This window comes from Phlebotomus papatasi, chromosome 2 (genome assembly GCF_024763615.1).
Source record: "Phlebotomus papatasi isolate M1 chromosome 2, Ppap_2.1, whole genome shotgun sequence".
Lineage (NCBI taxonomy): Eukaryota > Metazoa > Arthropoda > Insecta > Diptera > Psychodidae > Phlebotomus > Phlebotomus papatasi.
Genome location: NC_077223.1, coordinates 59068282 through 59087729, shown reverse-complemented (window position 1 = coordinate 59087729; position 19448 = coordinate 59068282). Strand labels below are relative to the sequence as shown.

The window sequence follows — 19448 nt, the reverse complement described above, 5'->3', positions numbered from 1 at the left end:
AGTTCTAGACTAATTTACAAAAAAAGCTAAAAGACTGTTTATTTAATTAGTTTTTATGATTTTTTTTTAAGTTTTTTCTCTTCACATTTGTATCAAAGGGCTGTCACAGCCTGGTATTTTTTTTTGATTTAGTGGATATTTTTAAAAAGTGAAAAAAATCCTTACGTTTATAAAAACCTAGGTAAAATTTATATTTCTGTAACTTATACAGCCTGTAAAGGAGTTCTCCATTTTTACAGTGCTATTAATGTTTTACATAAAAAAAAAGCCTAATGAATTAGAAAGTTTTTATAAGGTGGCGTGGACTATATTTTCCATTGATGGTATAATAAGTCTTCCCTCTATATTAAATATATTATATTTTATGGTTATTAGGAAAATTCAAAAAAAATATTATAGTGAAAAACTTCTATTTTGGCATTACATCTTAAGGAAGCATAGCTGGTAAATATTTAAAGGCAAAGTTTTTGGGTATATCGTACTTGAACTTCCATTTTAATCCATTTTTTCTTTCTTGTAATAATCTGCTTTAATCTTCTGCTCATGTGTTAAAAAAAATTTAGTTGCAAGGTAACAAATAATTTTAAAAAGAAAATTTCGCAAAATTTTTAGAGCACGAAGGGAACGGAAACATTATAAGTAGCATTTTTTTGAACGCTCTGGATTTAAAAACATTTTAATATGAGCGTAAAGTGATTCAGAGGTACATAAAGATTAGTTGGTAAAAAGACAGACAATTTTCTTATCGTTCTGTCTTTCATTACGTGTTTATGCGAGTATACAACTGCAGCAGAATGCAAATGAAGTAAATCAAAATAAAGATAATTAAAATAAGGCGGGAAAACAATTTATGGATCATATAAGTGAACTGTAATTAAATAAGCAAGAACACTAACCCCGACTTTGGGTGATAGTGATAATTTTGATAGTGTACAAACTGTTAGAGTTTATTTATTGCAGATCTAAATGCAGAGTTTTAAGCTAAAAAATATTATTAGACAAAATAAATAATGCATGTGACGAAAGATCTTCGTGATAATAACTGGATTTGAAGAAACTTAGCTGCATTCTCACATAATTCATCCAAATTGTTGTTTACAAAAAATAATAACATTTGAAACACGATGTAGAAGAGCCTTAAAATAACAATGAAAATCCCAATGAAATTCCACAACGAAGAGTCTGCAACTGAATAAATAACGAATCTCTGTAGAAAGACAAGAAGCTCTCGAAACCTTCTATTTTTGCGTGATTTTGTTCTTCCTTTTTCGCGTATATTGTGGTATGTCCAGATGATCATGTGCTGAATCGCGGAATTTGCAGAAAACTGGCTGCAAACGCGATCCTCTGTCTTCAGTCTTGTCATGACGGTGAACCTGTGAAGTCAGAGAGTTTATTTTGGAAAAGTTGCAAGCCGTGCTTGAATCAAATAAAGGTATTACTTGCAATGAGTGTTTAGCTAGTCAATCTCATCTCGTTCAATTTTTGTGTTTGTTTTTTCTCCATAAGAAACTTCAAATAAAACAAAATTACAAAAAAAAACTAAGTTCAGAATTGCATTATGTATTCCTGCATCAATTTTAGTACCCTTCCAATACGTTTCTGGGATTAAAAAACGCGTTTGCGAATAAAACCATAATTCTTATTTATTACGCTCTTAAATGAATATGCAAATAATTTTATAAGGTGTTAATATTTATAAACGTCGTAGATTTCCATTGCGTATTATACACAAAAAAAGTGTTGTACAAGTTTTATAATTGTGAATGTTTAGTAATCTAAATGCCAGTGATAAGACTTGCTCTTGCTCAAAAGAAATGTGATTCTTTCGTTGTAATTTTATTTTACGTGCACTTTAATGTTTGCGTGCAATCTTTAACTAATCTCTAAATTATAAGATGAATTTACAATATAAAAATCTTTAATATTAATATGACAAAATTCTTCAATTCTTAAAAAAAAATTTGTAAAATTTCACAAAACCGAAGCTGAAATAAAAACGAGAAAATTTTCTTTTAAGTTTTCCTCAATTTTAAAGCTAAGCATTACAATCTTTTAATCCTCTGAGGACGAGAAGCATTCAATTGAATGAAAATCTATGAAACCGAGTTTTTTTATGATACTGGGGATAAAAATAAGTGGTCCTGGTCAAAATCCCGAAATCCAAAATCCCAAAACCTAAAATTCTGAATGGGTCGAAATCTCGGAACCCAAAATCTCGAAAGGCAAAGTCCCAATTGGGTCGAAATCTCGAATGGGTCCAAATTCCGAAAATCTAAAATTCTGAAAGGGTCCAAATCCCAAAAGCTAAAATCCTGAATGGGTCAAAATCTCGAAACCCAAAATCTCGAAAAGCAATGTCCCAAATGGGTCGAAATCTCAAATGGGCCGAAATCCCGAAAATCCAAAATCCCGAATAGGTAGGCCAAAATCGGGAATAGGTGAAAATCCCAAATGAGCGAAAATTCCGCAACTTAAAAATGGGCAAAAATCTGAAAAGTCAAAATCCCGAAAGCCAAACTTCCGAGATTTTGACTTTAGAGATTTTGACCCATTCGAGATTTTGGTTTTTCGGGATTCTGAGTTTTAAGTATTTTGGGGTTCAGTGTTATTATGGCTTTCGAGATTTTGGCGTTCGAAATTTTGGTCGATACCGAAAAATAAGGAACTTCTTGTTGAAAATTCTCAAATTTAGTTTTTACATATCCAAAAGGACAAGTAAGTTTCTTCTGATGAATCAAAGGGGACAATGAAGCTATTTTAGAGCGAAAAAAAAAATAAAAATTACTACATTTCTTTAATATAAAATATTAATATCACCTTCTTGAATTAATTTTTTTCAATCTTGAATTTTTGGGAAACTGATTTTACAGAAAATTTTCGAGTAACAGATCATTTTCCATACCGATAAACAAAGTCAAAGAAACGTTCTAACCTCAAACTTCGGAAAATCTAAAAGAGGCAAATTTGGTGATTTTATACCTTTACGGACGATTGAGTTATATCCATTAAAATCTAAGTATACTATTGATTTATATGTTTTTCACACTCTTATGAAAAAATATTATGAATAAAATAATTACAATATAGTAAGTCCCAGGTTTCCGCTTAAAAAATATAAAATGAAAAATTTAAACTGAGACATAAAGACATAAATTGCTTGACAATTAAAAATAATTAGAAAAGTATTTTTGAGAACCTCAAAAAAAATTTGAAATGCATTTACATAAAAATCTAGACATGCGCCACCGCGACAAACGAATATCAGATTTGAAATACTTAAAATATTTATAACGTTAGAAAGATCTTGAAATTTTGAGAAGTCTAAATCGATTTTAATCTATTATGAACCGGTAATGAACTGATAGGTAATTTTTATCCGAAGATCAATTTGTATTAATCCTAAGGTACTTTAATCGAGCAGCGAACTTATGAGGCATTTAATCGATTCAATAAATCAGTTCAAATTGATTTTGAACTAATTACCGAAAATACTTTTTAAGTTTATCATCAAAGTTGCACGTTTACATTTTGCAAAGTATAAGATGCTTGGATCTGGGTACCTCTTTTTATTAAGTAAGTATTACGACTAGCCGGCAGGATCCATTTTGGTTGTTGTTGATCATAAAAATCAGAGATTTTCGATGTGAATAATGTTAATATAACTTGTTTGAAGGTAGAACACTGAACTACAGAACCACAATATCTATTCTAAGGTGGAAGACATAGTTTTTTTTCTCTAGGAATAAGATTATATCCCACACAATCTACATGGAGATAAGAATAACACAAATATTTAATAATTTCTTGAATAAGTTTTTATATTTTATCGGTTGGATCAGAGAGTGATTTTTCTTGGACAGAAAATATCTATGGAAGGCTCATAAATTTCTAGTTTTCTTTTTGTACAGCGTTATCTCTCATTCGGTTAAGTTACTATATTTTAAAATTATAAAAATATTATACTTTTGTGTTTTATTTAGAATTGAAATTTATCGATGGATTTATTGAATGCAATTAGCTGGATAACTGCATTGTAAATTCTTGGGTACCATTTCATTTTATTTTAATTTTATATAAATCGACACTACAAGTGCTTCTTGGTATTCTTTTTTTTTATAAAAGCACGCTAATGATTTACGACAGCGAATTATTTTATGGCCAATTGTGAATTTCTCATTGTTGGCTACAAAACTCCTTTATAGTTGTGCACTTGATACCATTCATGATAATAAACAACAATCAGCTCAAGTGTCTGTAAGACATGAAAAAAGACGAAAGTGCTAAGAATTATGAGGACAGTTCCAAGAGTCTATTGGATTGAGAGATTTAATCCGGGGATGTGAATTAAGAAGAAAAAAAAGGATGAAAATGAAAAAGGTGTTTTGATATAAATCATCCATGTTTTTGCTATAATAATTTTCTTTGGTGAAGCTGTTGCATGCTAAATTGATGTTTATTGCCGTGTTTAGAATGAATGAGTCATATGGGACCTTTTTGCTCTTGTTTCACTTTCAGTTTCTTTGATCAGCACTGGAAGGCTTTTTTGTCCATATGCAGCTGTGGTGCAAAAGATGCTATATGGGATATAATTTTGTGGAATGAAATTGCTTAGAACTTGACTGCAATAAAATTTCCACACTAGACATTAAAGCCTTAACGATTTGGTGATTTCCACCGAAAAAGCACCACAAATGCACATGGGGATTGTGTGCAAGAGAACCATTTGGGAGCGAACCTCAATTTCATCAAACTTGCAATTATCTTGGGCAAGATACCAAACACAATAAATGTTGAAGGAAGTTTCTTCTGTGAGATTTTTCATTGCTTCATCGATAGTTGGTACGTTTCTCATTGGGATAGGTCAGCAAACATTTTCTGTTTAAATCGTCAAATTACAAAGGAAATACAGTGTTCGTGACGAAAAAGAAGTTCTCTCTTTCTGGTTCGTCCAACTTTAATTGCAACTCATTGCAGAGGAAATACTTAAATGGTATTGTGAAGAAGAAGAAGAGGAGAAGAAAGGAAAATGGCAAAATACTGGATCAGTTTTCTATTTATCGTGGGAATCTCAATATTGCCCAAAGTAGCATCTATACTCAATCATAAGCACCAGAACAATTCACATCCACTAAAATTAACACTAATCAACTCAAGTGGATTCAATCGTCACCCTTGGTGGCAAATGACAACGGAGAGGTCAGCTGTTACCTTCTCAACTCTTGCCAGTAATCCATTCACGTGGAATAATGCAGTAGAAACGACTACAACACCATCCCCATCCACACAAAGTCCCCACAGATCTCACCGATCGGGACATCATCATAAAAGCCATATTAGGTAAGTTGTAATAACAAATATCGTGCTTACAACTAGCTCTTTTAATTTTCTATGATGATAAACCTATATGAGCTTTTGGGAGGTGTGATTCTTTCGTTTTTTTTAAATTATTTAGTGTATAAACACTGAGAAAAAAGAGGGTGCGATTAACATTTTTTGCTCATAAATTTAACATTTTTTAGGTGTAAAAATATATCAACATTGTTTAATGTTAATTTTACACCTTTTTCAGGGTAAAATTAACATGAAAAAGGGTAACTTTAACCCTTAATACACCTAAAAAGGGTAATATTTACACCGACTTTGGATAAATTCTGCAGGATAAAATTAACATTTCCGGAATGTTATTTTTAACTTTTTCGGATTTCTCTCACTCAGTGAATAGAGAAGAACATTCTGAGGCAATATGTGACAAGTTTATAATTTTTTTTATAAATGCGTGAGAGTTTATTGTTACATTTCCTGTCGACTAATTAGGGTAAAGTGAGGTAATTTGGAATCATTTACAATATGGGACATTTGAGATTTTCACATTATTTCAAATGAGCAAGGATAATACAAATACCCAGAAATAGAAGAAAAAGACGATTAAACATGTCTTTCTTTTGAATCTCTAAAACAATGAGAAAATCTCAAACGTCCCAAATTGCAAATGGTTCCAAATTACCTCATTTTACCCTACTAGCTATTCCGAAATATTTTCGAAAACGAAAATAACGGAAAAAGTGTTTTATCAAAAGTAATCTTGGACCTGTGTGACGTCGAACGATCGATATTAAGGGGAGGTGAGGCTATACTGAGCTGGGGCTACATTGAAAACGCTATTTTTCGCGTATATCTAGAGGAAGCTCGGCTTCAACGTAGTGAAATTTAGATAGACAAAACAAGTAAAACTCTAAATTAAATTGTGGCTAGGTGAAACTTTACTTAGAAATTTTAGAATATGAAAATTTTGTAATTTCCATATTCTATATTTTTCAAATAAACACTTAATTTATAATTTTATGTTTTGTAATTCAAAACTTGATTTCAAATTTAAATAGCTAGTTATACGAAATACGAAAATTTTTCGTATTTAGTTTTTGTCAAAAATTCAAAAAAAAGTTTGTCGAATTGTCACTTATCAAAGCCGAGTTATAATATGCAATATTTTTTTGATCTCTCTATCTTTCAATGTAAATTTTTAATCTTTTTTAACCCTTTAACGACGAGACACTTTTTACGGATTGAAAATCAACAATAATAATTAAATTGAAAAACATAATCAATGATAAGTCTTACATCTAATCTTGGAAAGTCCAACAGAGAGTCTGATTCGGCGTATTTTGTGCTTCTATGAACGATAGGGACAAAAATAGTCTAAAAATTTAAGTAATTTTTCTGGAAATACCAATAAATAATATTTTTCGCTTTAATGAAAAATATTACGTACAAGTACTGTAGTTTTTATTGCCAAAAGGGTTTTGCTTAAAAAAAATGGAAATATAAAAAATAAATAAAATCAATTATGAATTTGAGAATTTAAAAATTCGCCATATTTGAGCTTAAATATTTACTACATAGCAAATAGCTAGAGACTTGCAAAAAATATTGTAGATTCCTTCAACCTTCTACTTTACAATTATGTACAGACATAAGAAAAAAATAATTTTGGGTAGTCAGGAAAAATTATTCTCTTGATGGGACACCGGTGTTCCAATCGTCCTTGAAGTGTTAATTGATGTTTTATGAACTTTTAAATTTCCCTTACGCTTTAAAATATTTACATCTTGGAGCATTCGTAAGTTTGAATATTCTAAAAAATTTTCATCCTTATTATTTTTGAGCGTTTATTTTTTACCTATCGATTTAATTTACAGTGATAAATAAATCACTACAAACCACTTGAAAATCCAATTTGAAACTCGAAATTTCAAATTTTTAAAATTGTTCTAAATTTCCAAAACCTTCAGAAAAAGGGAGTCAAAATCGAATGTATGTGGAGTATGAGCAGTAACAAAGATGGCAAATTAAACCGCAGCACTACAATAGCTGTGATTATATAAAGAATGATTCTGAAAGAATTGTGAACTAATAAACGTCGAGACTTCTTTGTCAATATTTATAATACAGGTTCGGTGCTCTTATTGACTAATTGGGGAAGTGCATTGATATTAAATTGAGATTTATTGTGAATTGAAATGATGAAGAAGAGCCCGTACTTTTTTACATTATATATATGTATGTAATTATACATAAGAGTACCAAGATGTGCTGTATCATTGAACTTGACTGCGTTCACAACTCCTTGTAGCATCTTAAGATATGCATAAACAATGAAAATAAAACTTGTTCTACCGGCAAAAAGCAATTTATTTTTGTTTCCCAAAAACAAAATATTTTTGCATATGCATTGTGATTTATGAAAGTGAACGTAGAAATAATTAGCTTATTCTCGATGACAATTCCTGTCGCGATCTTTGAATAAATATTTTGATTACAGAAGATACGATTCTACGACAGTTTGAATAAACATTTATTAGAAAGTGTCTTCCGATGAAGTCTTAATACACGAAATTTGCACAAAACCCTAATATTTAGTCTTTACAATGTCCTATTGCATTTCCTTTATAGTTTCACACATATTATACGGATTGTTATTGATGGTTCTAATAATGGAAGTTTACGCTAGGAAATGTTTCTTATAGATCTTAAGATAATGCTAAATGTTAATTACATGCCTGAGAAGCATATCCCATGAACTTTAGATACTATCTATTGATTAAATTTTGCGGAAGGAATCCAATGAAAGTTGATACACAAAGGAATATATAATATAGTTGAAACACAAGAACACAAAACACTCCACCAGCTAGTCGATAGTTCTCTTTTGAGCTTGTAATCCTTGAAAGAACCTCAATTGACCAACATGAGGCACGCAAATTCACATGTATGGCTATAATTTTGTGTAAACTTATACATTTGCTCATTCCAAGCAATGTGTACTAAAAATAAAGATATTTTATGAAGATGATGTTCTGTCACTTAAATAAGGTACTTCTTTATCTCAAGTCTTTATAAACATTAAATCATTTACATTCACTCATGTTGACATAGTGTCGTCTCTCCATTAAAAAAGACATTTCTGTGAAAATCTAAGAAAAAACTAAAAAAAAACTATAAGTTATTACGCTTTTACTATACTTTTCGGAGATCCATGTGATTTATTATTTTGAATTTTAGGACGTTATAAATGTCAATAAAACTCAGATGAAGATTTTATTTAAATACCTCGAATTCAAAGAAAGAGCTATATATATTTCTTGTATTTCTTTTACAGAAAAATAAAGACAAAAGATATCGTTCATGGTCAGTTAGATAATTAAGTCAAATCTAGGGGCTTTTGTTCGGAAATTGCATATGAATTTTCTAAGATTAACAATAGAAAATAGTCCTTAATCGAGATACATCTTAGAAGTTAAAGAAAAATTAAATGATACTTGTGAATAATAAGTGACCAATATGAGTACGTTACCTATATGAGCCTTACTGATATCAGCAGTGGGTCACCGATGACCTATGGGACTTTGAAAGGTTAAAAAAATTTGCAGGTATATTTAATTTGCAAATTAGTAATAATTTATAGTAATTTAATTTTTAATTGTAAGAGCTATTTTATTTTTATTAAAAACATTTGGACTATTTGGAAGTTTTTTGGAATTAATAGTGAATAAGTACTGTTCCGAGCTTTGGCGTCATTTAATAAATTATCTATGGTTAGATCTTTTCCAAAAGAATTAAATAATAAAAGAATTACTTTACTTTTGCAGGAAATTAATAGATCGCTTAGTTCTGTGTTTGCGTTCAGAATTTGCATTTTCTTGTGCCATTTATCTGATTTTAAATTATAAAAAAATAACGCTGGAAAAATTCTGTATTTGCGTTTTCTTATGCCATTAGCTGATTTATAACGTTACGAAAGAAATGATTGTGTACAATCTCATGGTACAGTGCCCGCTTTGTAATCCGAATGATTGGGACACAATATGACAGATGTCCGTTCGTTATCCGGATGGATTTTTTGAATTTGTTCAACGTCTCGAAAATATAATACAAGATTTTTTTTGTAGAATTAGTATAACAGTTTCAAAGAAGATTAAAAAGACATTATTAGAGAATACTATGCTATATTATACTTCATTTATTAAACAAAGAATTCACAAGGTAATTAATTTTCATTGGCGAACAGATATGCTTACATAACCTCAAAATTATTTTATATGTAACCGTCGAGAACTCATCCGGATTAGGCCGATACGGATTAGAGAGTGAGCACTGTAATAGTATTCTATATTGAATACGGACACGGACATTTTTTACATTAATTGTAGTTGAGATTGTCAGAAGGGTGCTCTAAAGAGCTTAGATGTCTGATTGCCAACTAATTCAGGCATATTCCGTTTTTAAATCAATTCTTGAATCTATCTTATTTAAAAAAAATTTAAATTATTTAAAATGAATCACAAAAATCCATTTAATCATACATCTAGAAAATATAGAAAATAAAAAATCTGTCGTTCAATAAGTGCTTAACTGTTCTGCTCTCAGGAAATATTTTAATTTCTTCCTAAAAATAAGATTTTTTTTCAAAAGCGTATCCGAAAATCATTTCCCAATGGTTGAATTTTTAAAATTTTTAATTCAAAATTATATTTGAAATATTGTACTGTTATATACTTAAGAGGGAAGCTTGAATTACAAGGTTAAAAGTGGTCTATATTTTTTATTGTTTAAATCGATAGATAGATAAATGATCTAAGAATATATCATAAAAATTTCACAATTATATTGTAATTATTTCTGAAGATACAGAGACAAAAGCAAAAGAGAGCCGAGCAGATTTGCAAGCATTCCGGCCGGAGAACATCCAAAACTTTGAATCTCGGTTTCTCCACTTCTCATTTTGATAAGTCCTTCGAATTGGAGAATAAGAAAAAAAAAACATATGAACCGATTTAAATGAATAAAGACCTGTTCTGTTCAGAATTTAATACTCTTCTACTTGGAGCTCAATGGTATTTTAAAAAAAATATTTTTTAATATCTTTTACAAAGTGTTAAAGTCAATATTTCGTCTTAAAATATTGACTTGTTTCAAAAACTCTTAAAAAAGTTCCTATTTCACAATTTTCTCAAGCTTTTTGGGTTAACTCTGAAATACGCTTATGAAAATTCTTCTTTTTTCTCAGACAAGAATTGCGAGCTGTAGATTTCCCGCCAATTAGGAAGTCCTGCGATGAGGCGCTCTAGTGAACGTCTCATTAGTTCACCATATTGCAATATTTATTTTCGAAAAATAATAATTTAAGTTCTTGAAATATGTAAAAAGGTATGCCGAAAATTCCTGGAAATTTGGTCTTTTTCTTTTGCTCGAAAAAAAAATCGTGAAAAATTACTTAGCTCACTCAGAGGGAGCTTGAGGGATTCCAAATAACTGGGTTTTTAAAATAGACGGTTAACTGGTTTTGGATGGCTCTGAAACCTGTTAACCGGTTTTAAACCGTTTTCAAATTTAGGATCACAACATGGAATTTTGAGCATTTTTTCATAACTTGAACATTAATGTAATATTTAACACATAAATATATTCTTTTTCTCAGTTGTTTAGTATTTATTTATTTTACTGCTTTTTTGTATTTAAAATAGTTCGGGAAGTTTCAAAGTGCTGGAAAATTATTGATAGTTTTTCCAATAATATTGTAAGGTGGAAAAGCTAATGCAGTGTAGATTCCGTAAAAAAATCATTTTTTCATACAATTTATTTTTTTTAAAATAAATTGGCTATAGGGTAAGTGTGCCAAACTCCGGCCAGCTTGCAATTCCGGCCACCTTTTTTGTTTCTCGAGTTTCCATGAACTTTTAGATTTTACGTACTCTAGAGATTATACAATGCAAAGGAATAACAAAAAATGTGGCTTTGACAAACGAGATGACGTGAAAAATACATTGGAAGAATTCCCGAAGGGCAAGGAACTATGAGAATGAAGGTGGCCGAAATAGGGCAACAAAGCTATGTCTACATTTTTATTCATTTTAAAATGTATTAAGAACGATTTTAAAGTAAATAAAGACGATAAACTGTTTACAAGATTCTAAGCAACACTCTTAAAGTAGAAGGAATGAAAACAATCAATTTCTATTAAAGATATTACATTTTAAACTTGAGACTTTGACGCTTGCATGCAAAGATGCCGAAATTTGGCACACTTACCCTAAACGTTGTCATTTTTGAAAATCTTTTGTAAGGAAATACTTAAAAATTTTATTCTAGATCTTGGAAAATGAAAGAAAAAATTATAGAATTGCGAACAAACCAAAAGAGTTTTTCTCTTTATTTTTAAATTCCTATGACTAGTTTAATCTTACTAAACTTAAGTTTAGAAAACTTGAATCGTGAAACTTGAATTAGATAGATAGTTACCAAGATTTATCGCAGCCTTATATTCGTTATAAAGTTTTTTATGTAAAATCTTGTAAAAGTATTGAAAAAATTATTCTTTTTTCAGCAAAAAAATCCAGATTTTTCGATCGGAAATGGTTTCTAAAGTCATTTTTTTAGATCATTCTCTACAGAAAACACATCGATGCATAATTTTTGGTATTATATATCATGAGAACTATGATTATAATTTACACAAATTCACAAATAATTTGATCGAAAAAATCCATAGGCATTTTGAAAAATAAGAAATACTATAAAAGGTAAACTTATTTGTTTTTTACTCTATTGGTTGAGAAACTAATAAATACCAGAATATGACAAAAATTTTACAAGAATCTTTTGTAACAGTCTTGGTGAATTTGGGTCTAATAGGATATGTATTTAAATTAAAATATAGCAAGATTCAATAACAATTTCTAAGAAGACAGGGAGAGGTAAACATCTTGTTACTTTTCCACATAAAACAATATTTTACAAGATTGTACTAAATCGTTTACAATTTTTTTCTCAGTATGCAATTGATTTTTTAGTCTTGTAAATATTTAACTAAGGTTTAAAAGATAATAAATTTTCTAGTGAAGAAGTCCTAAAATAATTTCCGATAACTTTTGAGCAAATAATTCTTTTCAAAAGTGGAAGAAACGTACAGCAAACCCATAACTGCTATTCCTCATATATTATTAATATAGGGGAAAGTACTCTCCCTTCGAACGTTCATGCCTTCGACTAATATGAATTTCTTTTACGTTTCCTAAGAGATTTCCACATGATTGTCACATAATTATCAATAATTGATAATAAGCTAACTAATATTTAATAGAAATGTTTAAGTCTCTTAGGAAAACTTAAAGAAAATTCATATTATTCGAAGGCATGAACGTTCGAAGGGAGAGTACTTTCCCGTACTGTTGAAAAATATATTTTAGGACAATAACAAATATGCTATGTTTTAGTCTTTGTGGCTCACGTAACCGAAATTTCTAGGAACCTACAAAATTAGTTTATTTTCAACAGAAAAGAGGTTTTAAAATCTTTTGAGTTTTTATACGTTATGCTTCTCGATGGGTCAATTGATGGTGGTGGAAGTGTCCCTGGTTCGATCTCATTAGGTCACTTTTTATGCGAAAATGTCTAGTAAGATAAAACTAAATTATATTATCTTTTGGAAAAAGTTTCCAATATTTTTCATGGATTGGATTAAACGAGATTAAAAGCCCCTTGCAAAATAATCCCCATCTCAAGATGTTTGATTTTATTACAGATAATAATAACTACACTATAACTTCAATCCGCGCTTGTGTCTAAAATGATTATAGTTTAGTGTTTTGACATTCATTAAGAGTATTTTATCTGCAAGTTCATTTGCACTTACACAGAGAAAATTTTTCAAGTATCCAGATTCAATACCCATGGTATTGATTTTAATCCCACCATTTCAATACCAAAATTATCCCAAATTTTCTTGAAAATAGGTGCATATTGGGATTGATTTTAATTTCTAGAACAAAGTTAAGAAATATTGGGATTACTTTTAGGACATATTGGTATTAAATTTATGAAATTAATTTTTTCAGGAGGAAATGGTATTGTTTCTATCTCAATTTGAGATTGAATTTTAGAAATAGTGGGATTAATTTAATCCCATTGCAGCATTGATTTTTGAAAGTCATTATTTATTAGGAAACAGTATAAATTCTATCCCATTCTGGTATTGATTCTATCCTATTTTGGTATTGATTCTATCCCATTTTAGGATTGATTCTATCCCACTCTGGGATTGATTCTATCCCACTCTGGGATTGATTCTATCCCATTTTAGGATTGATTCTATCCCACTCTGGGATTGATTCTATCCCACTCTGGGATTGATTCTATCCCATTTTGGGATTGATTCTATCCCACACTGGGATTGATTCTATCCCACTCTGGGATAGATTCTATCCCATTTTGGGATTGATTCTATTCCACTCTGGGATTGATTCTATCCCATTTTGGGATTGATTCTATCCCACTTTGGGATTGATTCTATCCCACTCTGGGATTGATTCTATCCCATTTTGGGATTGATTCTATCCCACTCTAGGATTGATTCTATCCCATTCTGGGATTGATTCTATCCCAGTCTGGGATTGATTCTATCCCACTCTGGGATTGATTCTATCCCACTCTGGGATTGATTCCATCCCACACTGGGATTGATTCTATCCCATTCTGGTATTGATTCTATCCCACTCTGTTATTGATTCTATCCCACTCTGGGATTGATTCTATCCCATTTTGGGATTGATTCTATCCTACTCTGGGATTGATTCTATCCCATTTTGGGATTGATTCTATCCCATTCTGGGATTGATTCTATCCCATTTTGAGATTGATTCTATCCCACTATGGGATTGATTCTATCCCACTCTGGGATTGATTCTATCCCATTTTGGGATTGATTCTATCCCATTCTGGGATTGATTCTATACCACTCTGGGATTCATTCTATCCCATTTCGGTATTTAATTTAGCCTTCCTAAGTGTCCCACTGCCAAACCTCCCCTTCACCGCATGAAGTGTTCATGTCCATGCCTTCTTCAGAGCCCAGTGCTCGGCTTTCGACATGGGTCTTTGTTGTGTTATACAAGAAATACCGAGCTCAGAGGAAGAAAAAGAATGTCTTCCACTAATCCCCAAATAGCCAAGAATTAGGCAATCTAGTCACTTGCAGTGTCTTATTGTGAAAAGTTTCACAGATACTGGTACAGTCGAGTTCATCAAATTTGAACTACACGAATTTGAACGACGGTTGAGTTCAAACTGTAAAATTTGAGTTTATGTGAAGAAAGGTTTTTCACAATAAATTAAATTGATATATTCTCTAAAGTTTTTTATCTTAATTTAAGAAAAGTAAATTTCACATGAATTCCGTTATGTTTTTGGAAATATTGTTGAAATTTGAGGAGTGAGAAATGTCATCTTTACTCTCCAAATGTTAAAATTTTAGGAACTTTTTTGTCACATTAATTGCCTTGACGGATTCGTAGAGATGCAGTGGACAAAATCCTCTTTTATGCTAAAAATTAGCATCCTCTTTGAGGTTACACAACACGTGTGTGTACACTGTATCCACTGTAGCCCTTTTGCACTAATAACCAGGCACAAGACAGCACACCTTCATATTTCGCTTTAAATACAGAACACTCGTACAAGACACGTCATTACCATCCTTCTACCCAAACCGATTCCAAAATGACAATAGGTTATTGATTTTATCCCACTGAGGTATAGATTCTACGATTATGGTATCAGTTTTATATTATTAAGACATTCTTATTCCCGATGGGATAGAATCAATCCCAGTGTGGGATGGAATCAATCCCAGTGTGGGATAGAATCAATCTCAGAGTGGGATAGAATCAATCCCAGAGTGGGATAGAATCAATTCCAGAGTGGGATAGAATCAATCCCAGTGTGGGATAGAATCAATCCCAAAATGGGATAGAATCAATCCCAAAATGGGATAGAATCAATCCCATAGTGGGATAGAATCAATCCCAAAATGGGATAGAATCAATCCCAGAGTGGGATAGAATTAATCCCAAAATGGGATAGAATCAATCCCATAGTGGGATAGAATCAATCCCAAAATGGGATAGAATCAATCCCAGAGTGGGATAGAATCAATCCCAGTGTGGGATAGAATCAATCCCAAAATGGGATAGAATCAATCCCAAAATGGGATAGAATCAATCCCATAGTGGGATAGAATCAATCCCAAAATGGGATAGAATCAATCCCAGAGTGGGATAGAATTAATCCCAAAATGGGATAGAATCAATCCCATAGTGGGATAGAATCAATCCCAAAATGGGATAGAATCAATCCCAGAGTGGGATAGAATCAATCCCAGTGTGGGATATAATCAATCCCAGAATGGGATAGAATCAATCCCAAAATGGGATAGAATCAATCCCATAGTGGGATAGAATCAATCCCAAAATGGGATAGAATCAATCCCAGAGTGGGATAGAATCAATCCCAGTGTGGGATAGAATCAATCCCAAAATGGGATAGAATCAATCCCATAGTGGGATAGAATCAATCCCAGAGTGGGATAGAATCAATTCCAAAATGGGATAGAATCAATCCCAAAATGGGATAGAATCAATCCCAGAGTGGGATAGAATCAATCCCAGAGTGGGATAGAATCAATCCCAAAATGGGATAGAATCAATCCCAAAATGGGATAGAATCAATCCCAGAGTGGGATAGAATCAATCCCAGAGTGGGATAGAATCAATCCCAAAATGGGATAGAATCAATCCCAAAATGGGATAGAATCAATCCCAGAGTGGGATAGAATTAATCCCAAAATGGGATAGAATCAATCCCATAGTGGGATAGAGTCAATCCCAAAATGGGATAGAATCAATCCCAGAGTGGGATAGAATCAATCCCAGTGTGGGATAGAATCAATCCCAGAATGGGATAGAATCAATCCCAAAATGGGATAGAATCAATCCCATAGTGGGATAGAATCAATCCCAAAATGGGATAGAATCAATCCCAGAGTGGGATAGAATCAATCCCAGAGTGGGATAGAATCAATCCCAAAATGGGATAGAATCAATCCCAAAATGGGATAGAATCAATCCCAGAGTGGGATAGAATCAATCCCAGAGTGGGATAGAATCAATCCCAAAATGGGATAGAATCAATCCCAAAATGGGATAGAATCAATCCCAAAATGGGATAGAATCAATCCCATAGTGGGATAGAATCAATCCCAAAATGGGATAGAATCAATCCCAGAGTGGGATAGAATCAATCCCAAAATGGGATAGAATCAATCCCAGAGTGGGATAGAATCAATACTGGAGTACCCTAAACTCAATACTGAAATTGTATGAAATTAATCCCACAATGGGATGAAATTAGAAACTCATTGTGCTGTAATAAAGGAAATTCAAGGAGCCCCGTGGCGCAACTGGCTAAGGCGTCGACTCTCAAGTGAAGATTTGCTGCAAAGTTGTGAGATCGAATCTCGGCCGATGCAAAAAAATATGGATTCTTCAATGGACTTTGCGAAAATCAATACTACACTGGAATGGAATTAATACCAAAATGGGATAAAAAAAATCAATACTGGAGTACTCTAAAATCAATACCAAAGGGGGATGAAAATCAATACGAAAAATAGGATGAAAATACCCTAAAATCAATACGAAAACTGGAATAAAAATATCCTGAAATCAATACGGAAAATGGGATAAAGGCACGCTAAAATCAATACCAAGATGGGATAAAATTAATACCACAATACCCTAAAATCAATACTAACGAGGTATTGATTCCAAGGAATATTTTTTTAATCAATACGTGAATGGGATAAAATCAATACCTAAATACCCTAAAATCAATCCCAGAGTGGGATAGAATCAATCCCAAAATGGGATAGAATCAATCCCAGAGTGGGATAGAATCAATCCCAAAATGGGATAGAATCAATCCCAGAATGGGATAGAATCAATCCCAAAATGGGATAGAATCAATCCCAGAATGGGATAGAATCAATCCCAAAATGGGATAGAATCAATCCCAGAGTGGGATAGAATCAATCCCAGAGTGGGATAGAATCAATCCCAAAATGGGATAGAATCAATCCCATAGTGGGATAAAAATCAATCCCAGAGTGGGATAGAATCAATACCAAAATGGGATAGAATCAATACCAGAATGGGATAGAATCAATACCAAAATAGGATAGAATCAATACTCATTGCGATTGAAAATTAATGAATTTATGGTATTAAATCAATGACAGAGATTTTCTTGAATTTAATCCCAAAATACCCTAGAATTTAATACCACGAGGTATTGGAGCCCTTTTAATACCAAAAGTATCCCAAAAAAGTATTGATTCTAGGGTATTTTTTTTCTCTGTGTAGTTATTAAAAATCGATGAATTTTAATTTCGAGTGTATATATTGGGTTTTGTGTTTGTTTTCAATTATTTCTATAAGCATTATTATATAAATGATATCGGAATATTGATGAATCTATTTGGACACGATATTAAACCATAATTAATGTTGATTTCTATGGGACCACCTGCGTTAATGCAAATATTATGGAAAAGCACTTTATATAAATTGAGTATTATTGAGTTTTGATTACAAGTTAAATTAAATTTCAATATTGGACATATTCGATGAGATACATAATGTGTATCATATTTACCAGTCCATTGGATTAAATAGCAAATTTTATTGCAGACGACACGTTTGTCCAGAGAGGAAAACAATTCACGTTCCAGTGAAAACAAAAGAGATTTTCAATAAGCCAACATTGCGTCAATTCTCTGAACCCTGCACAAATCAAAACCTCTGCACTGGGGTTCGAATTGTACATGAACCAGCATACAGGGATGTTATACGCCACCATAGTGCCCACCACATTGTGTACAACTGTTGTCCGGGTTGGGAGAGGATTCATGCCAACAGCAGTGGTTGCAACAAGCGTAAGGATATGGTGTAGAGTAATTAAGTGGTAACAATGGTCTTCATTGAAAATTCATTTCTTTGAAGCGGTATGCAGACTAGGATGCAAGAATGGTGGAAAATGCGTTAAACCAGACATTTGTAGTTGCAAAAGTGGATTTATTGGAGCTTCATGCGAGCTAGATTTAAATGAATGCAAGGAGGAAAAACCTTGTGATCAGATGTGCTTCAACACTGAAGGATCCTACTACTGCACCTGTCGTGAGGGATTTGTTCTTCAGCCAGATAGACAGAGCTGTAAAAAAATAGGTAGGTTCTAATATTATTTAAAAAAAAGGTTAAAATTATTTAAAATTTAATATTATTTAAAAAAGAAAGTGTAAAAATGTGTTGATTTATTTAAAAAAAAATCCATTAGACGATGACGAAACTGCGCTGGAAGCCAGAGAAATGGATGTGAATGACGTTGACTATGACGAAATCAATGCTAGGCTCGTTAAATTGGAAAAGCATTCATCTCAGACGGAGCTTTTGGAGAAGAAATTTCGTCAAGCATTAGAAAAGGTGGAATCGATGAATACACGCTTGGATATGTTGGAACGGAGACAATACGAAATCAATTACTTCAGAGAGAAGTTAAAGTCCTATGAACTTCAGTCGAAAAAAGTGGAGAATTTAATTAATTTGTGGTACAAGTGTCAAAAACATCCTCATTTATACTGCCCGTAGATCAATCGTCTGAGAATGTTTAGATCTCATTTAATAAAGTGCATTTATGATTTGGAGATATGATTTGATCGATCTGATAATATGAAGTTTTATAAGAAAATATAAACTTTTTTTAAAAAGTTATTTTGTCCTTCACAAGCTGATTTGTATAGAGATCTTTAATTTAAAAAATACTGAGAAAAAAAGAGGGTGCGATTAACTTTTTTTCCTTATAACTTTAACACTTTTTATGTGTAAAAACATATCAATATTTTTAATGTTAATTTTACACCTTTTTAAGTGTAAAATTCACATGAAAAAGGGTAACTTTAACAGATGTGTTCTCGGAGAGGGAAACTCCGTCCGGATGCGGCAACACTGTTTGTGGAGTTTTCAACCCAAGATCAAAAACTACCTCTTCTTCAGAGCTTTCAA

The 19448-nt window shown here is 31.9% G+C and overlaps 1 protein-coding gene across 1 annotated transcript; it reads left to right on the top strand.

Annotated features, from left to right (window-relative positions):
- Nucleotides 1-1352: 1352 nt before the first annotated feature.
- Nucleotides 1353-19153, top strand: LOC129801914 (epidermal growth factor-like protein 8). Its single transcript, XM_055847365.1, has 5 exons — nt 1353-1435; nt 4519-5340; nt 18081-18325; nt 18393-18614; nt 18724-19153. Exons 2-5 carry the CDS (start codon nt 5030-5032, stop codon nt 19032-19034), a joined length of 1089 nt encoding a protein of 362 aa, XP_055703340.1. The 5' UTR covers nt 1353-1435; nt 4519-5029; the 3' UTR covers nt 19035-19153.
- The last annotated feature ends 295 nt before the right edge of the window (nt 19154-19448 follow it).